The following is a 24,049-nucleotide window of genomic DNA, read 5'->3' on the forward strand; positions in this document are numbered from 1 at the left end:
CCTTTCTTGGTTTTTCATGGGAACAGGGCAGTGCTCCGCACTCGGCCCGAGTTTCTTCCCAAAGTTGTTTCCCAGTTTCATGTTAACGAGGAAATAGTTGTTCCGGCCTTTAACTCACCGGGTCTTTCCGTGGGTGAGGCCTCTTTGGATGTTGTGCGGGCCTTAAGGACTTATGTTGACCGCACTTCTTTGTTTAGGAAGTCGGACGCTTTGTTGTCCTCTATGGCTTCTGTAAAAAGGGTTGGCCTGCTTCAAAGCAAACTTTGGCAGCCTGGATCCGTATGGCTATTTCTGAAGCTTATCTTCATGAAGGCCTACCGGTCCCTCCTTCTCTGAAGGCTCATTCCACTAGGTCTGTGGGTCCTTCGTGGGCAGCTCGACGTGGTGCCTCGGCAGTTCAGATCTGCAAGGCTGCTACGTGGTCTTCTGTCCATACCTTCGTGAGGTATTACAGGTTTGACACCTTCGCCTCTCAGGATGCTTCCTTCGGGCGGCGGATTCTCCTTTCTGCACAGGAGCGTCCCCACCCTTAAAGGATACTGCTTTGGGACATCCCCAAGGTATCCTGTGGATACCCTATGGACCCTGAAGTAGAAAATATGAGATATGGTAAGAACTTACCCTTGTTATCTCTATTTCTACGAAGTCCATAGGGTTCCACAGGACTCCCGCCCTGTCGCACCTGTGCTGCAGATGGGCTTTGCTCTGGTCACCGGTTTTCCGTCTCCCTCTGGTGAGAATGTGATTCTTGTATGTGTCCAGATCTTTGTTCTCTCTCTTCCTTCTCCTCCTCCGGCCTATGGCTTGGTAACTAACTGAGGTGCCTTGGCCCGGGGGCGGGGTATAGGAGGGGGACCTAGTGCATCCTGGGAGGCTGAAAGCTTAACTCTTTGGTGCCCTGCGACTGACGTCACACCTATACCCCAAGGTATCCTGTGGAACCCTATGGACTTCGTAGAAATAGAGATAACAAGGGTAAGTTCTTACCATATCTCATATTATTATTACATATTATTTATAGGGTGCCACAAGTGGTACGCAACGCTGTACATACCGTAAAGGGTACACAGAACATTACATTACAATACAGTAACCAAAATATAATCAGAACACAAGTAACAATTATCAACACAATTCTCCATACACAGTACAGCTCTGAAGGTGAAGGCTGTCATAGAAGTGCTAAAGAAGAAGGCTATGAGACAGTGGGGAGGAGGACCCTGCTCATAGGAGCTTACAATCTAGGGTAGAGGGGAGACGGACAGATGACATTAGGCATGAGTGTGTAGAGGGGGACCTGAGTGCAGTAAGAAAGCAAGGTAGAGATGGCTGAGGCAGGAGGGACAGAGACCTGGTAACATGGTTATTTGGTGGAAGGGTATGCTTTGATGAACAGGTGGGTTTTCAGTGCACATGTAAAGCTCTGCAAGGTCAGGGAGAGCCTGATCGAGCGAGGGAGCTCATTCCAGTGTAGGGAGGCTGCACGGGCAAAATCTTGGATACGAGCATGAGATGAAGTAACCAGGGTGGAGGAGAGGTAACAGTCATTGGCAGACCAGAGTGGGCGGGAGGGAGTATGTAAGGAGATGAGGTTGGAGATGTAGGGAGCATTAGAGTTAGAGAGGGCCTTGTATGTGAAGGTGAGGAGTTTGAAGAGGATTCTGTAGGGGAATGGGAGCCAGTGCAGGTTTTGGCAGAGGGGAACAGCAGAAGTGGAACGGCGGGAGAGGAAGTTAAGTCTAGCTGCAGCATTGAGAACAGACTGGAGGGGGGCAAGATGGCAATGTGGGAGGCCAGTACGGAGAAGGTTGCAGTAGTCAAGCCGAGAAATGATTAGTGACTGAATAATCAGTTTGGTAGCATTCTGGGAGAGGAAAGGCCTAATGCAAAAGCGATGTTGCGTAGCTGGAACCGACAGGATTGAGCCAGAGATTGAATGTGGAGTGTGAATGAGAGAGTGGAGTCAAGGGTGACACCCAAACAGCAAAGTTGGAGGATATGGGAGATGATGGTGTTGTCAACAGTGATAGTGAGATTGGATGGAGTGGAGACTCTGTTAGGGGAAAATTATGAGTTTGGTTTTGTCCATGTTGAGCATCAGAGAGTGCTCGGTCATCCAAGAAGAGATGGCGGAGAGGCAGCTGGATACCTGAGAGAGGACAGAAGGGGAGAGTTCAGGAGAGGAGAGGTATAGTTGCGTGTCATCGGCATAGAGGTGGTATTGGAGGCCGAAGGAACTGATGAGTTCTAGTGTAGAGGTGTACAGGAAGAAGAGCAGCGGGCCCAGGACAGAACCCTGCGGGACACCAAAAGGAAGGTGGAGCCAGAGGCAGACAGAGAAGGAGCCAGAGACATACAGGAGGATCAGTGTAGACTGAGACAGACAGCATGGGTCAGAGCAGGACAGGAGGAGTCAGCGCAGGATGGGACGGACAGGAGGAGTCGGCGCAGGCCAGGACAGACACAGGCACAGCAGTCACCACAGACGACACTCAGCACATGCACTCCTGTGCATGAAATGAACGCCTCAATACTATAGGTAAAAATCTCCTCGGGGGCTGATGAGGATCTGCTTCCTCCCTCACTGCAAAATCTGGTAGCCAGTCAGCAAAATCTGGTAGCCATGGCGACTTGGCCCCTGGGATTTGTGAAGCCCTGTATTAAAGTTAACATAGTAGACTATGGCAATTTTTTTTTTTCTGTTTAATAATGTTACATACGTAGATAGTGCTGCCAGTGGGTGGAGTGCATCATGTGAATATTAACAGAAGATACCAACACTCCTTGTAATACATGAAAACTTAATGACTCACAGTCATGTATAATATTATTATTATTATGATGATGGTAATTGTCTTTATGGTCAAACAAACAAATATTGTATGGCAAAGCGTCACTAAAACAGTTTCTGTGTTAACACATACAAATATCGGACGTCTCATAATAGCATTAATTCACATACCAGGCTCTCGCTTTACAGTTTCGTCTATTACAAGTAATCTGTTTAGGATCAATTAAGCGCCATCTTTAAAGTCCAGTATGTTAAACACTCTCCTGCGCTAGCATAGTTTTGCTCTTTGACAGTGATTACATAAAGGTACTTGACTACTATTTAATTACATCGTAACTTGGCAGTTATGCAGTAATACTATAATGCTCTTGGAAAAAGTCAAATTATGCTGTGTGTGGTTGCAATTCCCCATCATGTGATGTCACCGAATGTTTGAATTTGTGTTGGAGAACAACCTATAAGTTCAACACTGATCAAACTGTTAACGTTTCCATTAAGTTAAAATAACATGACGTTTTCATGTGTGATGCTGTAAATGAATCTGCATACAAATCCATGCACGTATATCAATAAATACTGGCAAATATTAATATTGCGTTCTTCTGACAGGTTGCTGGCATGATAGAGTTCTCTTATGCCACTGGTCGGTCATCTGATCTGAACAAGATAATGATGAAACATCTGAATAATGCTTTGGATTCAAGGCAGCCAGAAGCTTACACTCAAGTATTGTTCAAGCTCACAGCCATGCTTATCAGCAGCAAGGGTAAGAGGTTAGAATAGGATGGGGTTATCTTTCCACCCCAATCGCTGAGAGGGGGTAAGCTAACTATTTTGCATAAATCAGTAACCTGCAGCTACTGATCACTCCTCCTGTTGCCATTTGGCCACCATACATTCACTGACTACAAATGTCATCTGTGAAACACCTTGTGCACTCATTTATAAAAGACTAGTCCCCGCCAAAACCAGGCTTCTCTGGCACCTGAAACTGTTTGCTACTGGGTTGTTGAACTTCAGCAGTATATATTTGCTACAGTAGTTAATGTGGCTGTCTTTTTATGATGGATCAGGGCTGCCAAGTAGCAGAGTCTTGACTTGGATATTTGTCTCAATACAAGGCAGCAGGGTGATGGATTAGAGAAACGATTTGCCACCTAGTACATTAATAAATCATTAATTTAGACATTGAATCCCAATCAGCCCCCCAAAAAACAAGTTAATGTTGCTAATCAGTCATTCAGGATTTAGGAGTCACTCTTTGCCTTGGTGGATGGAGGGAGATCACATACTGCACTCCCTCCTCCTCTTCTGATCTTGCCTACATGTCCTGTGGGTCAGTGGCGGGCTGGGCCGGGGGGCAGGGTGCCATATGCCCCCTGGGCCGCACCGTCACTTGGTGTCCCGGGCCGCCTCCTCACTCAGCTGAAAAACCCTGGTGGTCCAGTGGTCGCGATGCATCACACATACTTACCAGTAACCGGCGGCAGCTGCTTCCTTCCAGTTACTTTATGTCAGTTAGTGACAGACCAGGATGTGATATGGCCGCGCATAGGCGGCCTTATCACAGTGGAGAGACTGCTTGTGCTGTGCTGCGGCTATGCTCAGTGACAGCCTGAGGTAGTGCACAGCCACAAGCAGGAGGGGGCCCGGCCAGCAGTCACCAATTATAAATATATTAGTAACACGGCCACACTACAGCTGGCGGCCGTGTCTATCAGAAAGCCCCTCTGTCCCTCCTTGCAGAATCAAGGTCGAGTGGTCGGCAGTCAGACTGTGTCACAGCTGCCTGCCCCGGGCCATTGTGTTAGGTGAGGGTAGCACTGTGCTGACACTGTATTGCAGCAGTGTCAGGGTTAATCCCTGGGCCAGATCTTCCCCTCTCTCCCCTGATAGAGCTCCTCCCTCCTCCCAGGAGGGGATGGTGCTGCATAGCGTGTCCTGTATGTCAGCACAGCCTGTGCGCTACATATTGCAAGCTGCCTGCACTGCAGATTACAGGGAACAGCAGCAGAGTTCCCGGGGTAGCACATTCTGCAGCTCTCCCATCTGCATGCAAGGCTTCCAACAGGTAGGATGTGCAGACAGGAGCAAATAGCTTATCATATTAGACAGGTGATGGGAGGCAGAGCCCAACATGAAACCCCCTCGAGTGAGGAATGTTGGCAGCTTTGTCAGCAGTGGGTTTATATGTTTTTGTGCAGGGAATACTATGCTGCTTTATTACTACTCAGTCAGTGCTGCCTGGCAGGGAAGAGGTTACAGGAAAGCTGATAAGGCATAGGGGACAATTGTGTGTTCTGCTGATCTTGTGCTCAGGACAGGATGATTGATGGAGGGGGAGATCTGTGCCTGTGACACCTTGTTTACACTCTGACCATTGCACAAGCCCACACAAAGCACCTTTCTCTGCAATAACTGTTTTAATATAATCACATAAACCTTATTAGCCATATAATGTCTTACAACAGTCCCTGCTTTCAGAGTACAATATAACACCTGCCCAGCCCAGCACTGCTCAGCTATAGATCTTATTAGTTCATATTATGGCTCAAATATGTTGTTGCTCTCTACCTGTCAGGACCCGGACACCCTCCTAATCCACCTAAAAAATCAGACTACAGATGGATTCCGTTCCGACCAGGAACCGGTAATTAAGGAGGGCTGGTGCAAGTTACTTTATGTAAGCATGGGAGTGCTGGCTTTTTGAATATTTTGGGCCCGATTCAGCAGTGGACGCTAATGGGACCACAACTGCGATTTTACACAGAACGCAGCTGCGAAAGTATGCTAATACCTGCCAGAGCTAAGCCGGCTTAAATACGCCCACTGCTGCTTTCTCATGTCCGTCCAATGTCGCTCTTCTGCATAAATATCTGTACCATCGATGCACATTGGCCAGTCACACAGCCGTTACAAGTCTGACCAGCTGCAAACACTGCAAGTCTCATGCTACGTATATGTAATCGCAATAGCTAATTTATGCACACTCCAATGCCTGCGTTTTTCCATCATTGGGTCGTTATTTATGGGCCAGTTCTCTGGACTTGCCCCCCAGGCTAAAAGTTGCCAGCCAGCCCCTGTCTGTGGTGTGCGGTCAGGTGATGCAGGAGTGGCTACTCCAATTATGCTGTGCTGCATGAGGCTCTGAGCTTGACCCACGAAAGCATCAACTGTAACAGCAGAGGCATAAAGGTGGAAAGAGTTGGCTATATCTGTTGGAAAGGTTTTCTGTAGGTCACACGCATATAGCCAGTATAAGCATCTTTCAGAAACAGTGCAGGGTTTTTTAGTAGTGGTTTATATGCTCAAAAATGGCTCTAGAAAAGAGCTGTTACACACAATACCTACTTAAATGTGGTAGATATCCTTTACCTGTACATGTAGCGTTTTGCCCTTTTATATACATCTGCATTTCTGATGGAAGAGAAGGAACAGAGGTGTTTTGGGGCTCTCTCACATAGGCATAGTTCTGCAAGGGCATGTCTACAGAACTGTGGGTTATGCAGAGTAGGACACAAGCAGAAATGCACCTGTGTGGAGAAGAGACGTAACTTTTGCACCTAGTATAGATTAGGTGTAAGTGTGCCCTGATGATTATAACTAGTAGAAAACCAAACACATATAGGTGGTCAGATGCATAGAACTCTGCATATGGAGGAATATAGGCCCCCTAAGAGGCTGATGTAGATAGGCTTCATCTCTGCATCAGCCTCTTAGGGGGCGATTCAATTCAGTGCGATGTTGAATAGCTCTGGGAAGGAGTTCCCGGAGCTATTTAATTGACTGCGCTGTAAACTCCCGACTAGAGGATTTTGACTAATCTAGGGGCGTGATGCTGGTTTCTGGCTTAGCACATTTGCTAATAGCATCGCAGTCTGCTCTACCACGCTTTAAGCCAGACGTTAAGTTGTGGTAACTGCCATTCTCCGACCTAAGTTATTAGCGCATGCGCTAAGCCCTAAACCAGCATCGCGGCCCTTGAGTAGTTTAGTTGGATTTCGTCTTTCTGAAAGGAGGGTGCGAGCAGAAATTCTCTAGTTGGGAGTTTACAGTGCGGTCAGTTAATTAGCTCCATGAACTACTTCCTGGGTCTATAAAACATCACACTGAATTGAATCGCCCCCTAAGTGCAGGGCACAGCACGGTCAATTGAATAGCTCCGGGCTCCCTTGGTATTCAAATCTCTGGCCTAAACCAACTTTCATTACCCTTGATTTGGGATCTAGCACCAAGTTGAAATACACTACAGGGAACAGTCTCCCTTAGGGCTCCTATGTGGCACTTTTCTAAGAGGCAGAATCCCCCTAACCCCCCCCCCCCCCACCCCCGACCATTCCGGCTTAATCATTGGATTCCAGGAGTCGGCATTAGAAGCTACCAGCTGGGCTGAAGTTATCCACTGAACTGTTCTGAAACACCAGGGATGTGAAACAGCCTGACATCCATCACTATAGTTCCCATAAGCAAAGTGGCAACTGCCAGATTCACCCTCATCCTCGCTGGGATTCCAAAGTAATTTTATATTATTTAAACATTTTAAGTGCACTTTCCATATACTGTTTAAACTAACATAATGTGGCCTGCCACAAAGCTCTATTGCAATACTAAATGACTTAACCATGGTAAAACAACTTCTGGGTGTATTTGATTTTTCAGAGCATTTCTTGTCCTCTACAGAGTGTGATGCTCAGCTGCTGCACCATTTGTGTTGGGCCCCACTTCGCATGTTCACCGGCCATGGTATGGAGACGGCCATCGCCTGTTGGGAATGGCTTTTGGCCGCTAAGAATGGGATTGAAGTGCCGGTATGGTATAGAATAGTGTGACCAAATCTTGTAAAGAAAATATATGCTTTGATACTTCTTAGGACAATAGTTCAAGTTTTGGATGTCTTGTTTATAAATTGTTGTTTTGGTTGATTAGTATTAAACGTCATGACTCCTTGTTTAATGATTTTCTAAGCCCCAATTACTGGGGAAATCATCGTTGGTATGCTATTCTTTATTGTGATAGTTCATGCGCGAGATGGCCGGAGCGTGGCAAATGACGGTAGAGCAGAAGATTGGACTCTTCTCACCTGAGAAGAAGGAAGCTGACCCCCTGGCTGCCTCGGAGCAGAGCCAGCCTCGTCCATGTCCTCCAGAAGTGAGACCCCACTACATATGGATTGATGTAAGTGACATGATCAATCTACCTTAGGGGACTTTTATGGGTAACTTTGTAGAAAATGTAGTGTTACATATAGCAATTAATTAGACGTCTGCTTTCATTTCCTAAACTAGAAAAAATAATTTTTACAGGATTGTATAGAAAAGAAGGTGATACCCCCGACAGCCTGTTACCTGTAGAACAGTTCTCATAAATGACACACATTGAGCTTTCTATGTAAAGAAATGATCAGTAGGAAAAATGTATGTGCATAAATGTTGTATATTCACACAAATTGTACATTCCACTTGTCAGTACAAGCGTACACTAGTTCAAGTCTTCTTTTTTTTCTTCTCTCTTTTGCACAGTGTATATGTGGGTTCTGATTCTCAACCACAGTCTGTATTTTTGTTCTTTTAGTTCCTGATGCAGAGGTTTGAAATTGCCAAATACTGCAGCTCGGATCAGGTGGAGATATTCTCTAGCCTCCTGCAACGTTCCCTTTCTCTAAATATTGGAGGGTCAAAGGGAAGCATCAACAGGCATGTGGCAGCAATTGGACCTCGGTTTAAGTAAGTGTCTTAGGTCATGTTAGTTAGAAGTATATATTTTTTTTTTTCTTCTTCAGCAGTAGGAGGACACAGATGATTATTAATAGGGCACTTGTAAAAAACAGGCCCCTCCTCTCTCCTATAACCCTGCCACCTCTTTTTTCGTAGGAAGAGTTCTCGAGCTGAGTGAATTTTTATTTTGTAGCTTGGTTGGTGCCTGGTAACACCTTTTCTGAGGCTAGTGACCTCATTAATGTCTTCCACTTTTGGTGGGTAGACACAGTGTGTCATCCGCAGAGCTCCAGTGCTGCGTAATGGGTTGTTTTCCTTCCTGCAGGCAAGGAGAAGCATTTCCTGGCTCACACTGGACTACCGGGCTTTCTGTGTTACTTGGCCTTTATAGCCTCTTTGGCTGGGCTTACCAGGTCTTTCCCTAATTGGCACATTGATGATGGACAAAAAGAGTCTATGAGGCAGTGGCCATCTCGGGACCATAAGGCAGTGATGATCTTTTGTCTGTGTACTGACACATCTGCAGGCGCTGGTCTTGCACCTCTATTGTATCATACCTAACATGCAGCCCGTAAAAGGGTACCTGTGATTATAGCAGACAGTTTGTCTTTGCTAGCCCCTGACCTTCCCTTGTCTGGTAGCGTTGTCCAGTACCCCTGTCCTGCCACACCAATGTGTAACTAAAACAATTCAGTAGAATTAGACCACATCTACAAATAAAGCAAGTATAAACAAAGTAGAGAAAATATAAATGGTCTCCCTTTATTTTTTACACGCAAAGCGTATAGTAAAAAAAAAGGGCAGGGGGTATATAGATCCATGACCACACCAGATCAAAATCAAATCCCCAATGACCTGCCTTTTGTGTCCATCTACAGTCAGAAAAAACGATTTGACGGAAAGTATACACATCTGGGAGTCATATAGAGTTGGACATAGAGAGATTGGACGCTTCACTGAGTAAAATACACATCTTACTTATGCACATACATACAAAGCACTGCTAATGTTTGTGACCATATGAACAGGCTCATCTTGCACTTACCACCGCTTGTTGCTCCTTACAACTGAAGAGGTGGAACGGGGAGGTACTCAAAGTGCAATGTGAGCGTATTGGCACAGATGTGATCTATGCTGACAGGTACACAAGTGTATAGGGCAAGTTATTATAATGATGACAGTAACATATGCTTTTCATTCATGAAGAGGGTTGCAAACTGCAGGTGCAGGTTTTCGTCTAAATTGTCTTCAGCTCGACAGGGCTTCCTCAATGTTTATAATGTAAAAGAAAGATATTCTTGCCTAATTAGGATGTCAGCACTCATTTTACATAGAATCGATTTGAGGTTGATCAAATGCATTGAAAATACTTTCTCTTAATTCTTATGTACTGCATGTTCCTACGTGTGTGCTTATTGACTTCACTCCTCCTCAGGCTACTGACGCTAGGGCTGTCATTGCTACATGCAGATGTGGTTCCAAATGCCACCATCCGTAATGTTCTTAGAGAAAAGATATACTCAACAGCATTTGACTACTTCAGGTAGCGTATGTTCACATTATTTGCAATTTCTTTTCTGCATTTAATTTGACTTATGTGAAAACTTGTGTGTGTAACTTGTGATTAGCCATGCTGTCTGTAACTTGTGAGTAGCCATGCTGTCTGTGACTTGTGAGTAGCCGTGCTGTCTGTGACTTGTTGTGAGTAGCCATGCTGTCTGTGACTTGTTGTGAGTAGCCATGCTGTCTGTGACTTGTTGTGAGTAGCCATGCTGTCTGTGACTTGTTGTGAGTAGCCATGCTGTCTGTGACTTGTTGTGAGTAGCCATGCTGTGTGTGGCTTGTGAGTAGCCATGCTGTCTGTGACTTGTGAGTACCCATGCTGTCTGTGACTTGTTGTGAGTACCCATGCTGTCTGTGACTTGTTGTGAGTACCCATGCTGTCTGTGACTTGTTGTGAGTACCCATGCTGTCTGTGACTTGTTGTGAGTACCCATGCTGTCTGTGACTTGTTGTGAGTAGCCGTGCTGTCTGTGACTTGTTGTGAGTAGCCGTGCTGTCTGTGACTTGTTGTGAGTAGCCGTGCTGTCTGTGACTTGTTGTGAGTAGCCGTGCTGTCTGTGACTTGTTGTGAGTAGCCGTGCTTTCTGTGACTTGTTGTGAGTAGCCGTGCTGTCTGTGACTTGTTGTGAGTAGCCATGCTGTCTGTGACTTGTTGTGAGTAGCCGTGCTGTCTGTGACTTGTTGTGAGTAGCCGTGCTGTCTGTGACTTGTTGTGAGTAGCCGTGCTGTCTGTGACTTGTTGTGAGTAGCCGTGCTGTCTGTGACTTGTTGTGAGTAGCCGTGCTGTCTGTGACTTGTTGTGAGTAGCCGTGCTGTCTGTGACTTGTTGTGAGTAGCCGTGCTGTCTGTGACTTGTGATTAGCCGTGCTGTCTGTAACTTGTGAGTAGCCGTGCTGTCTTGTGAGTAGCCGTGCTGTCTGTGACTTGTTGTGAGTAGCCATGCTGTCTGTGACTTGTGAGTAGCCATGCTGTCTGTGACTTGTTGTGAGTAGCCATGCTGTCTGTGACTTGTTGTGAGTAGCCATGCTGTCTGTGGCGGGGCCTTAGAACTTTGTGCAACATAAAATATGTACTTTGGATATATGCAAACATATGGAAGAGTAATGTGTTCTTCATCTCTGGACAGTTCCCCTCCTAAATTCCCAACACAAGCAGAGAAGCTGCTACGGGAAGATATCAGCATTATGATTAAGTTTTGGACTGCTATGTTCTCTGACAAGAAGTATCTTACAGCTAATCAGCTTGTTCCTCCAGGTAAGATCTTCCATTACACACTCTAGTACATACAGAATGATTTAGTCCTTCCTTCTACCTAATCCAAGCTTGTGTAGCTTGCCTTGTATCCTTTCAAAACTTAAGGCTTGATTCAGATATGTTTACTAATGCAATTGCAGTTGGGACACCTTACCCAGCTGCTGTGCAAAAATATGCTAATACATGCAGCTGGCTGGAATTGTATTGAGCTGCCCATCGGTGGTTTCGCAGATCCAAGCAAAGTGCGTACAAACAAAAAGCGGTGGGCGCAGATCCTTTGAGAAATGACCATCTGAGGATCCCTATGTTCGTGCAGAATGGCTGGGAGAACTGAGACACTGGCGCCATGTTTTCTGCGTAAATATCGGCGTTGCGCACATATATGAAACAGGCCCTTATTTAGCTCAGTCTACCATAAGTACAAAAGCAGTGATCAGGCTCAGATATAAAGCAAACATAGAGGCAAGGCTCTGGCATAGATACGTAGACCAAATAAAAATATATTGAAAAGTCCATTTACTGGGAACAGAAATAAAGATTACTAGAGCTAATGTGATAGGTTATGGCGGTTGAAGTTTTGAATCCTAAAATTACCTGATTTATATTCAATATTCTAGAAACAGGAAATTACAAGTTAGTGATTAATAATTGAAGAGATGAAGTGGACGAAGGTGTTATGTAATATTTTTCTAAAAACTTACTTTTTATTGTTAATGGATGAAGGCTTTATGACCTTATGGATCATAGTAACAATGTTATTTTAAATGTTGGTAGTCTATTTACTGATATATTTTGGGGCTATGTCCAATTTTAGTCTAATAATTTATCTTTAGACGAAACTGAGATATTTATAGTTAAACGTTCCCACTAGGACCCTAACTGTGTGGAGTTTGTATATTCTCCCTGTTCTTGTGTGCTATCCTATGGGTACTTCTGTTTCCTCCCACACTCCAAACATATACTGGTAGGTTAATTGTCTCCCCAAAAAAATTAACCCAAGTGTGTGTGTGTGTACATGTGGTAGGGAATATAGATTGTAAGCTCCACTGGGGCAGGGACTGATGTGAATGGAAAAATACGCTCTGTAAAGCGCTGCAGAATGTGCGCTATATAAATAACTGGTAATAATAATAAATATAACATAACACTTTCACCCATTCGCCTCTTCATTTATACAAATGAATTATCCACATTATGTAAAGATCACCTTACCTTGAGCAAGTTAACACTCATACCAGTAAAAAATCCCTTATAACATAGTCATATTAATAAAAAAATTTTATTCCATATTTAGTATTGACATGCACTTAATTGGTTTATCCAGTGAATGATATATTTTGTAATATGGGATTCCTATGGTAGTAGATAACTTTTACTGTTTGAGGTTCTTGGATTGAATTTTACCTATAGATAATCAGGATCCCTCAGTGAACAGCCTGTCTGTCATGGCGGACGTCACCCGCAGTAATTTGGATGTAACGATGGGATCTCGACAACAGACGGCTCAGGGCTGGATTAATACATACCCCTTATCCAGTGGCATGTCCACTATCTCTAAAAAATCTGGTATGTGTTACTTTCCTTTTTGTTAAATGTGGATGTTTCTACATCCTAATTTGTAGAGAAAATGCAATTTTAAAGCTTCTGACATAAATAGTTTTGGTGGTCTGTAATGCAAACATTAACCCAATGTTCTGTCCTCAGGTTTAGCAAAGAAAACAAACAGGGGAACCCAGTTGCACAAATACTACATGAAAAGGAGAACACTGCTTTTATCCCTCTTGGTAAGCTCTGAATTTCCCATTATCATACTGTTCCTATGAAATATCTTTATGTATTCTCCCTTATGTTATTATACAATAGACTACAAAATGTGTTTATATTCATCCTGTAAAAATATCACCTCTATTTCCCAACATGTATACATGCATTGCTTACAACATACCCACATATCTTCCTCAGCATCATATGGAGAGGACAAAGACTGTAGAATATCTAATCTCTTTGAGGCAGCACACTAAAAAGTGCAAGAACTCCTCTTACCTCTATCCTCCCCCAGCTCCCAATATCTGGATAAGATGTAAGCGAATACTCTAACACAGGGGCGGCCAACCAGTCGGAAGCAAAGAGCCAAAAAATCTCTGTGGAAGTTGAAGAGCCGATCGCATGTGTCACAGGGCCACGCCCCATTTTTGTGCGCACGCCTTTGGTATGACATTCGCAGGAGCATGACCTTGTGTCACACCTCCGTTTTAGTCACGCTGGCAGCGAGCAGCTATTTGAAAATACACAATTTACATAAAGTTCTCAATATAATTGTTTCACTGTTGAAGTGAAAGAAAAAGCCAGAGCAATATAGAAAACATTGAAATAGCCAGATCCACATACAATACACAGAAACAAGCCAGATACACTTAAAATACATTTAAAATACACATTCAAATAAAATACATATTGAAATCTAGAACCACATAAAATACATTGAGAAAGCCAGTGCCCATTATGCTGTGCCCCCTGTAGTTGTGCCCATTATGCAATGCCCCCAGTAGTTGTGCCCATTATGCAATGCCCCCAGTATTTGTGGCCCTTATGCAATGCCCCCTGTAGCTGTGCCCATTATGCAGTGCCTTCAGTAGTTGTGCCCCTTCTGCAATGCCCACTGTAGTTGTGGCCCTTATGCAATGCCCCCTGTAGTTGTGCCCATTAAGCATTTCCCCCAGTAGTTATGGCCCTTATGCAATGCCCCCTGTAGGTGTGCCCCTTATGTAAAGCCCCCAGTAGTTGTGGCACTTATGCAATACCCCCTGTAGCTGTGCCCATTATGCAATGTCCCCCAGTAGTTGTGCCACTTCTGCAATGCCCCCTCTAGCTGTGCCCATTAAGCAATGCCCCCATTAGTTGTGCCCCTTCTGCAATGCTCCCTGTTTCGTGCCCCCTAAGGTAGTGCCCCCAATACTAGCTCCCACTCCCCGCCCACACCTCTATGAAGAAACTTACCTGTCTTCTTGCTGACACCGCTCCACGATGTCAGGGCTCTCGAGTCCCGTTGCTGCTGCTTCTGCTGCCTACTGGATCTAACTGGATCCAGCAGGTGCGCAGGCTCCTCACATCGCGGGTGACGTCATGAAGTCATACGTGCACTGCATTATTGGGAACGCTGGCCTCTGAAGCGACCAGAGGCTTCTTTAGTCTCTGATCGCTTCAGAGACCAACATTCTCAGTACTAGTGGGGGTCTGGCGAGCCGCAAGCCGGGAGCCGCATTGGAAACTCAAAAGAGCCATGGGTTGGCCACCCCCCTCTAGCATATATTGACAGCCCGTCAGCCTGCACTAAGATTGGTCTGTCAGGCTTGGCATATGGTTGAAGGATCCAGCCTCTTGGACAACCTCTCTCGAGAACCCTCAACACTGCTTCCCATAGGCTTTTTAATCTTTTACAGAACTGACAGTGAAGAGAGGCTGAATCATGCTATACTCTCCTGCAGCTATTGTGTATTTGTCCCAGCTCTCAGGACCGAGATGAGGTGTGCTGGGGAATATGGCATAGCCTGGCAAAATTTAGTCTCTGTATGGAATAGTTTCAATCTGCTTGTTTGGACAGTTTTATAACAGCCTTGGATTAAGACACAGGAATTCCAATCAGGTGCCAGCTCCTCTGGTAGTAGACAATGGTACATTTTACCAAATTCTATAGTGAAGATGTCTTGACACTAGTGCTGGCAGAAACTTCCTGTAGACTGTAGTAAATTTAATAGTGTTCTGTCTTGCAATGGATTTAGTAGTGAGATGTCTCCATTACTCACCTATGGTGATTCTGAAGTAGAAAAGGGAATTTCTCCTTCATCAAGGCTGTGGGGGACACTGGACCATGAGTTGTAGATTGGGACTGCAGAAGCTGGCACTTAAACTATACCTGTAGCTTTAAATGCTAAGATCCTCCCCACTGCACCCTGAGCATGCCAATATACTTTAAGTGCCTGTGGAGTTGTGCACTTTTTGGGGGGTCTTTGTAGTTAGTTTTGTTTTATTTGTAATTTCTATTTACCTTTTCTTTCTAATCAGGTTTCTTTGCTTTGCTTGTAGCAACGGATGTGGGAAGCTGGCTAAGCTTGGTGGGTTGCAGCAGCGGATGGGTGAACCAACAACACACCCCCCCCCATCTTAGATCGCCTGGACCCATGGACAGCGTGCGCTCTCACCCTTTTTAGAGGGTGCCAGGCATTAGTGCTGTCTCAGTTGGCAGCACCATCTTGTCTGGTTTTTGAGATGTGGCTCCTTTTAAAGGAAGTGAGCCAGCTGCAGGCAGCCCGTTTACAGGGGCATACCAAGTGTTTTCTTCTCTGATGAGGGCGGCGTACAACGCGGACGGAGTGTGGAGACACAGATCAGGAGGGGAGGCCAGAGTCTGTCAGCATTGCCCCCCCCTTGCCTAGCTGCAGCCACTGGTACAGCCCTGTTTGCTGCATAGGATGCTGGAGTGGCCATTCTACAGCTCTCATTTTCCTCTGCGGGCTGGGAACACAGACAGGCGCAGTTTCCATCTGCTTCTATCTTATGAAGCTGTAAGACTCTCCAGGAAGGCTAAGGGCGGTATCCAATTAGCCCAGAACATTGTTCGGGCACTAGTGGATTCCCACGATCATCGAAAAACGGGGATTTTCTGCTGATTATCCCCTTTTTTCTTCGAGGTCCATAGGGATCCACAGGGATAACATGGGGATATTTTGCTTCGAAGACCAGGCACCAAACAGTTAAAGCTTCTGCTCCCAGAATGCTCCGGTTCCTCCTCCATATAAACCCCGCCCCTAGCCATAGGACTTCAGTTTAGTTAACAAGCCTCAAGGCAGGAGAAGGAAAGAGGAGAAGGAAGAACAATTGTACACCAGAAACACTCTTACATAAGATGAGGGAATCTGTGACCGAAAGAAAATAACCCAATGAAGCCAGGTGTGTCAGGGTGGGTGCCCTGTGGACCCTATGGACCTCAAAGAAAGAGTTATCTAGGTAAGTCTACCATAACTCTAATTTCTCCTTCATCCACTAGGGGACACTGGAGCTTCATGACAGTGGGGTATAGATGGTGGGTTGAGTTGAGCCTGGCACTTTAAAAATCTACAAGTGTGACTGGCTCCTCCCCCTCAATGCCCCATCAGCCCCCAAGTAGAGCCGGTGCACAGGGGCTGTCTCCAGCCCTTAAGTTATATTATATTAATTTTAATGAAGAAACAAGCAAGAGGACAGGCAGACTGTTGGCTGTGACAGTCTGCCTGCATCGTGGGAGCCGCCAGAGAGGGTACCACACGGCTACTGCAGCCTGTGTCCGGTCACCCTATGGAGGGGAGGCTGCCTTTTGGCAGTTAAGGAGTCATCAGACTCAGCGGGGCCCGCCACAGCTAACACTGGCTTGTGTACGGGTCCCCGCTCTCCCCTCACTGCCCAGCGCTCTGGCCGCAGCAGCCCTGTAAGTATGCACACCTCTCCTGACTAGCAGGAGAGGTGAAAATAATCTGCTGGGTTTTTTAACAGCGCGCGGCTGTCAGTGCCACGCTGGTGTTGCGGAAGAACACCGGCGCTGGCTGTTAGGTAGGCGCGCTCTGCAGAGTGAAGCGGCGGTCCTACCTGTGCGTGCCGGTGCTTGTGTAAAGGCACCGGCACGTTCATCACTTGCGGCAGTCGTGCCGCTGGCCCCCGCGTGCGGCTGGGATGCAGGGAGAAGACTGAGTCTATGCCGTGCGCATATAATAGCAGCGGCCATTAACAAAAGGGGGTGGAGCTTATAGGCCCTCCTCCTCTTCCTCCTTCACTGCTGGGCTCGTTTGGCGCGCTCTGAAAGGGAGTGGCGCCTCAGTAGAGCTAGAGCTGATCGGAGGGGAGAAGACTGACAGCTTCTACAGGGGGTCTGTAATTACAGTAAGGTAGTTTGACTACCTTCTGTTTTTTATTGATTCTGCTCCTCCCTTATATTGCACTGTCTGCCCCTGTTACTGAGCTGCATTATTATTGAAATTCTGCTCCTCCTATACTGCTCTGTCTGCATCTTGAGTAGCATTATTATTGAAATTCTGCTCCTCCCTTATTGCTCTGTCTGCTCCTATACTTGAGTAGCATTATTATTGACATTCTGCTTCTTCCTATACTCCTTTTGCACTACTGAGTTGTATGTGGTGTCTGTCTGTGAGTAAATGATGACATCCAGAACAGAAAAAGCTGCTTCACAAAAGCTGTTTGCCTGCACTAAAAATTTACCCATGCTCGCTCCGAAGGGTCTTCCCTGTGCGAGACGTGTGAAGCAGAGAGTGCTAACACGCAGTCTGTCACTCCCTCCTTCATAAATAGTTTGGCAGGGGTCATGGCGGATCTTTCTTCTGAATTAGCCGCTTCCCGTATGGAACGGGAGGCCGCCAGAGATCTACCTAGCACATCTCACCCTTCTTTTCTAGCAACAGAACCAGCGTGGGCTCAGAATTTAGTCCGCTCAGTGAATAGCCTTGCTCAGGTTATGGGTTCTGCGTCTAAAGCTCCTGAAGCTACGGTAAGTCGCTCATCTAAGAAGAGGGCTCTTCCGGCGGTTCTCCAGTCGGATGAGGACTCGGCAGCGGATCACTCGTCTCAGGAGGAAGGGGAGATGCTGGACGAATCAGACGTAGAGACTTACTCACAAGAACCTGAGGCAATGCAAGGTATTGATGCACTCATCCTAGCGGTGAGGGAAGTTCTTAAGATTTCTGGCCCGGAAGCTCCAGAATCTTTAGAAGACTCCTTGTTTGCCAGGTCACATTCCCTGTTTCTCTCCAGTTGGACGAACAGATGACGGCAGCCTGGCAGAATCCGGACCGTAAATTCCAGATTCCTAAGCGTTTTTTCTCTCTTTACCCGTTTCCTGCGGAAAATAGAAAGAGGTGGGAGACCACGCCACCTGTGGATTCTTCGGTTTCTCGGTTGTCAAAGAAGACCACGTTACCTGTTCCAGGAGCTACGTTATTTTACAACCGGTTTGCCCATCGATCCCTTGAAGCAACTAATTTTGCATCAAGCGATCGAGAAACTTTTGCTGGCCGAGGTTCTGGTTGCGGTTCCCACTGCACAAAGACAACAAGGGTTTTACTCAAACCTTTTTGTGGTTCCGAAACCGGATGGGTCAGTCAGACCCATTCTGAATCTGAAATCCTTGAACCAGTATCTTTCATTCCACAGGTTCAAAATGGAGTCTCTCCATTCTGTCATTGCGGGACTAGAGGCAAGAGAGTTTCTGGTGTCGATAGATATCAAGGACGCCTATCTGCATGTCCCAATTTGGGTTCCTCACCAGGCTTTCCTCAGATTTGCCATCAAGGAAGCTCATTATTAGTTTCAGGCCCTGCCGTTCGGTCTCTCGTCAGCTCCCAGGGTATTCACCAAGGTGATGGCCGTCATGGTGTCTCACTTGTGCTCTCGGGGGGTGACGATAGTTCCGTACCTAGACGATTTACTCATCAAGGCTCCAACGGCAGAAGTCCTTTTACACCAAGTGTCCCTTACACATCAGATTCTCATTCAACACGGATGGATTGTGAACTTCCAGAAGTCTCAGTTGATGCTGTCCCAGAGACTCAATGGTCCGGATCCCACCTACAGATGCATCGGCTGGTGCGTCTGTCTCCCCGGACCCGCATATTCTTGCTCTGGTGGCTGCGGACGGAGCATCTGTTAGCGGGTCGGCGCTTCGGAATTTGGAATTGGACCTTGGTCACCACGGATGCCAGCCTCCGCGGATGGGGAGCTGTGGTTCTGGACAATCACTTCCAGGGGCTTTGGTCGAAGCAGGAATCCCTCTTACCAATCAATGTTCTCGAACTGCGCGCAGTCTACACAGCTTTGATACAGGCTGCTCCTCTGTTACGAGGACTTCCGGTTAGGATACAATCCGATAACGCCACGGCAGTGGCATACATAAATTGCCAAGGAGGACCCCGCAGTCGTCTGGCAATGAGAGAAGCCAGTCGCATCCTTCTGTGGGCAGAAAAACATGTAGAGGTCATTTCCGCAGTATTTATTCTTGGAGTCGACAACTGGGAAGCGGACTACCTCAGTCATCAGGATCTTCATCCCGGGGAGTGGTCCCTTCATCCCGAGGTCTTTCATCAACTTGTTTGCAGATGGGGGAAACCACAGATAGACCTGATGGCATCACGGATAAATCATCAACTACCCCTTTACTGCTCCAGGACCATGGATCCGGCAGCGGTGGGAGCAGATGCTTTACTGATCCCTTGGCCGTACAGCCTTGTGTACCTGTTCCCACCGTTTCCACTTCTCCCTCGGATTCTCAAGCGGATCAAACGAGAGTCGTCCACCGTCATCCTAGTGGCTCCGGATTGGCCTCGTCGGGTTTGGTACTCCGATCTATTATTCCTTCTGGCAGACGAACCTTGGCATCTTCCGCTACGATCGGACCTTCTACAACATGGTCCATGTGTGTACCCGGATTTACGGCGGCTTCGTTTAATGGCGTGGCTATTGAGACCGCTATACTAAGAAGCCATGGTGTTCCTAGGTCGGTCATTCCTACCATGCTTAGAGCTAGAAAACCGGTAACATCAGCGCATTATCATCGCATTTGGAGGGCTTATATCTCCTGATGTGAGGGTCGTGGATCTTCCACTTCCTCTTTTCATTTACCACGTCTTCTTCTTTTTCTTCAAAAAGGCCTTGATGCGGGCCTACGCTTGGGATCGCTTAAAGTGCAGATTTCTGCTCTTTCTATTTTTTTCCAGCGTCGCCTAGCTCTGATTCCGGAGGTTCAGACCTTTTTTCAAGGGGTACTTAGAATTCAGCCCCCCTTTGTGCCACCCATGGCTCCTTGGGACCTGAATCTTGTTTTATCTTTTCTTCAGTCATCCACCTTTGAGCCCTTGCAGGATGTGGAATTGAAGTATTTGACTTGGAAGATGACCCTTTTATTGGCCCTGGCTTCGGCCAGACGAGTGTCTGAACTTGGAGCCTTGTCCTGCCGTTCTCCTTACTTGATTTTTCACGAAGATTGTGCGGAACTTCGTACCCGCCCTTCCTTTTTGCCCAAGGTGGTCTCGGAGTTTCATCTGAATCAGCCGATTGTAGTCCTAGCGTTGTCGGACTCTTCCGGGGATTCTCACTCCTTGGATGTGGTTCGGGCACTTCGCATTTATGTGTCCCGTACTGAGGGACTACGTAAATCAGAGGCTCTGTTCGTCCTTTATGATGCCAATCGGCGTGGCTGGCCTGCGTCTAAGCAGACTTTGGCCAGGTGGATTCGTCTGACTATTCGTCAGGCATATGTTGCTTCTGCTCGACCACCGTCTGTATCCATTTCTGCGCATTCTACGTGCTCTGTGGGTACTTCTTGGGCGGCACGTAGAGGTGTCTCAGCTTCACAGCTTTGTAGAGCAGCTACGTGGTCTTCGGTTCATACTTTTGTACTTTTCTACAGATTTGACACTTTTGCGGCTTCTGCTTCAAATTTTGGTTGCAGTGTCTTGCAGGGAGTTCAGCACTCTCCCCCCCAGGAGGGTAGCTTTGGGACGTCCCCACTGTCATGAAGCTCCAGTGTCCCCTAGTGGATGAAGGAGAAAACAGGATTTTGGTACTTACCGTTAAATCCATTTCTCCGATTCCACAGGGAACACTGGACGCCCACCCAGTGCTTCTTGCCTGTTATCAGTTACTTGTTCTGCTTCAGTTATGTTGCAGTTTGGTCTGTTTTTGTTGTGTGACTGTTTATCCCTGCAGCCTGCTGTGTTCTTGCAGTGTGTCAGTATGTTGGATTGTTTCTTTTCCTGTTCTCCTTCTCTGTCCCTTAGTCTGTTCTCTGTCTCCTCTCTGGCTCAGTTCTTTAAAACTGGGTCTGATGGGGCATAGAGGGGGAGGAGCCAGTCACACTTGTAGATTTTTAAAGTGCCAGGCTCAACTCAACCCACCGTCTATACCCCACTGTCATGAAACTCCAGTGTCCTCTGTGTAATCGGAGAAATGGATTTAACGGTAAGTACCAAAATCCTGTTTTTCTTTTTCGGGATCCATAAGGATCCACAGGGATAACATGGGGATGTCCCAAAGCAGTTCCCCTAGGGTGGGGGACGCTCCTGAGCAGAAAGGAGCCCCTCGCCAAAAGGAAGCATCCTGAGAGGCAAAATTATCAAAGTCATAAAACCTAAGAATGGTGTAGAAAGAAGACCACGTGGCTGCCTTGCACAATTGCTCAGCAGAGGCACCACTAGTAAATGCCCACGATGGCCCTACAAACCGAGTAGAATGTGCTGTCACCATGTTGGAACAGGGAGATCAGCCTGTGTGTATACCTGAGAGATAGTCATACGTAACCATCGAGCCAGGATCTGTTTGTTAGCTGGCCATCCTCTTTTGTGAAAACCATATAATATGAAAAGAGCATCTGTTTTTCTGATAAAGTTTGTACGCTCCACATAAATACGGAGAGCACGAACTACATTCAGGGAGGCTTCACCTACAGAAAGGTCTGGAGCCTGAAAAGCTGGAACAAGAATTCTTCATTCACATGAAAATGGGATACTACCTTAGGAAGGTAACCCTCCCTTTTACGAAGAACAGCTTTAAAATAAACATGGGGAGCGACAAGATAGTGCTGCCAAATCAGAGACTATTTGAGCAGAAGAAATAGCAAGAAGAAAAAGTGTCTTTGCTGTTAACCACTTCAAATCCACAGAGTCCAAAGGATCAAATGGGGAAGCTTGTAGTTCCTTAAGAACTAAAGACAAATCCCACGATGCTACTGGTGGAACAAAAGGAGGCTGAACTAGCAAAAAATTTCTAACAATTCTGGTAATGAAGCAATCTTCTTCTGGAACCAGACTGACAGTGCAGAAACTTGCTCTCTCAAAGTGACCAGGTGTAGACTTTTGTCTAATCCTGCCTGAAGAAAAGCCAATACCCTAGAAATCCTGAATATCTTAGGATCATACTTCTTATGGGAACACTATTTTCCAAAAGAATACCAAACTCTGTAATAGATGCGGGCAAAGGCAGGCTTCGGTCCCCTAATCATCATTTGAATTACAGAACTAGAAAAACCTTTTGCTCTTAGGATGGAAGATTCAAGAGCCATGCCGTCAAAGCCAGATGAGGTAAGTCCGGATGTCGACAGGGACCCTGCATTAGCAGATCCTGCCATAGCGGAAAAGAGTATGAACTGTCCATGGACAGATTCTTGATGTTGGTGAACCAATGACGTCTGGGCCAAGCCAGGCCACCAGTATTACCGTTCCGCCTTCCTGCTTGAATTTTGTGAGAACTCCTTGGGAGTGGAGAAATCGGAGGAAAGAGATACACCAACTTGAAATCCCATCTTACTGCGAGTGATTCCACGAATGCTGCTGATGGGTCTCTGGACCTGGACCCGTACTTGGGAACTTTGTGGTTGTGGCAAGATGCCATGAGATCTATCTCTGGTAGACCCCATATGTTTACCAGTAGCTAAAACCCTCCCGGATAGAGAGACCACTCTGGCGTGTATGTCCTGGTGACTTAGGCAGTCTGCTTCCCAATTGAGTACTCCCGGTTTGAATTTTGCCGAGGCTGCCATGCCTGTTTCCTCAATACAGGGAACCAGGTTATCTGCTCCTGGAGGTGGGTTCTCCCTGGCTTCTTACCATGAAGCCTACAGCATTGGGATTTGAGAAAGTTTCTTCTTATCTGGAATGGTTTTTAGAGGATCCTAAGCTGCCTCAGACGTGGAAGATCTCATTACTACTGTGTGGCAGTCTTTGGACTGCTTGGATGCGGATACCCAAGTGGAGGCAGTGGGTCCATTCAAGTGTCGCCGCAAGAGGATTTTTACTTTTTCCTTCGGATCTCGTCATGGAGGCCTGGAATGTGCCGCATAAGACGATTTCAGCTCCTCACAAGTTTGCGTCCTTTTAACTTTGTCAGATTATGTGACCACCAGACTGTAGGTGGATCTTTTTCGGATGGAATCTCTCAGTTCAATGATCCAAGACATGGAGGACAACAAGTTTTTGACCTCTCTAGAAGTCAGGATCTCGTATCTTTAAGTTCCTATTTAGGCAGGTCATCGCTTTCTTCTCCAGTAAACAGTCCGCTCAGCTCACTATGAATTCTGGCACCTACTTTTCGGTTTGCCCATGGCCCCGCGCGTTTTCACAAAAATCATTGCGGATATGGCAGCCTACTGCACAAGGAAGGTATAACAATCATCCCTTATTAAGACAATCTGCTCGTGACGGTCGATTTGACTTCCCAGTTACAGGTATATCTGGACCGCACAGTACAGGTACTTCAGAATCTACTGATACCTTGCCAGCACCTGCTGTTCCTGGTGGTAGTCTTCGACACCTCTCAACAGTGAGTTTACCTCCCAGAGTCCAAAGCCTGGACACTCCAGGCTTTGGTCTTGACTGTTCTGTTAGTGCCTCGTTCGTCAATCTTGCTCTGCATGAAACAGCTGGGCACAATGGTCTCTACCTTCGAGACCATTCAGTATGGTAGGTTCCACTCACAGGAATTCTGGGAATATTCTCTAGAATTGGATGAGGTGCAGAGAGTCATTTTCTTAGTTTCTAGTACTGTCCGCCAGCACTTATCAATTCTTGCATTGGTGGCTGGTATCCGATCATCTGCTACAGGGACGATCCTTGGTCTCCGAGGATTAGGTCATTTTGACCACGGTTGTGGATCTCCTCGGTTGGGGTGCCGTGATGTTACATCTGTGACTACAGGG

The 24,049-nt window shown here is 46.5% G+C and overlaps 1 protein-coding gene across 1 annotated transcript in view; it reads left to right on the top strand.

The window, feature by feature from the left end:
• LOC148439556 (phosphatidylinositol 4-kinase alpha) overlaps positions 1-24,049 on the top strand; it is a gene marked incomplete at its 5' end in the record, with an annotated part of 130,583 nt that overhangs the window by 84,034 nt on the left and 22,500 nt on the right. The window contains 8 exons of the mRNA XM_088464591.1: positions 3,401-3,557; positions 7,472-7,599; positions 7,808-7,966; positions 8,363-8,514; positions 9,941-10,048; positions 11,195-11,322; positions 12,733-12,888; positions 13,027-13,106. Of these exons, the coding sequence (XP_088320717.1) occupies positions 3,401-3,557; positions 7,472-7,599; positions 7,808-7,966; positions 8,363-8,514; positions 9,941-10,048; positions 11,195-11,322; positions 12,733-12,888; positions 13,027-13,106 (1,068 nt within the window). The remainder of the gene's footprint in view (positions 1-3,400; positions 3,558-7,471; positions 7,600-7,807; positions 7,967-8,362; positions 8,515-9,940; positions 10,049-11,194; positions 11,323-12,732; positions 12,889-13,026; positions 13,107-24,049) is intronic.

Source organism: Taudactylus pleione, unplaced genomic scaffold (genome assembly GCF_031769625.1).
Source record: "Taudactylus pleione unplaced genomic scaffold, aTauple2 ptg001707l, whole genome shotgun sequence".
Taxonomy (NCBI): Eukaryota; Metazoa; Chordata; class Amphibia; order Anura; family Myobatrachidae; genus Taudactylus; species Taudactylus pleione.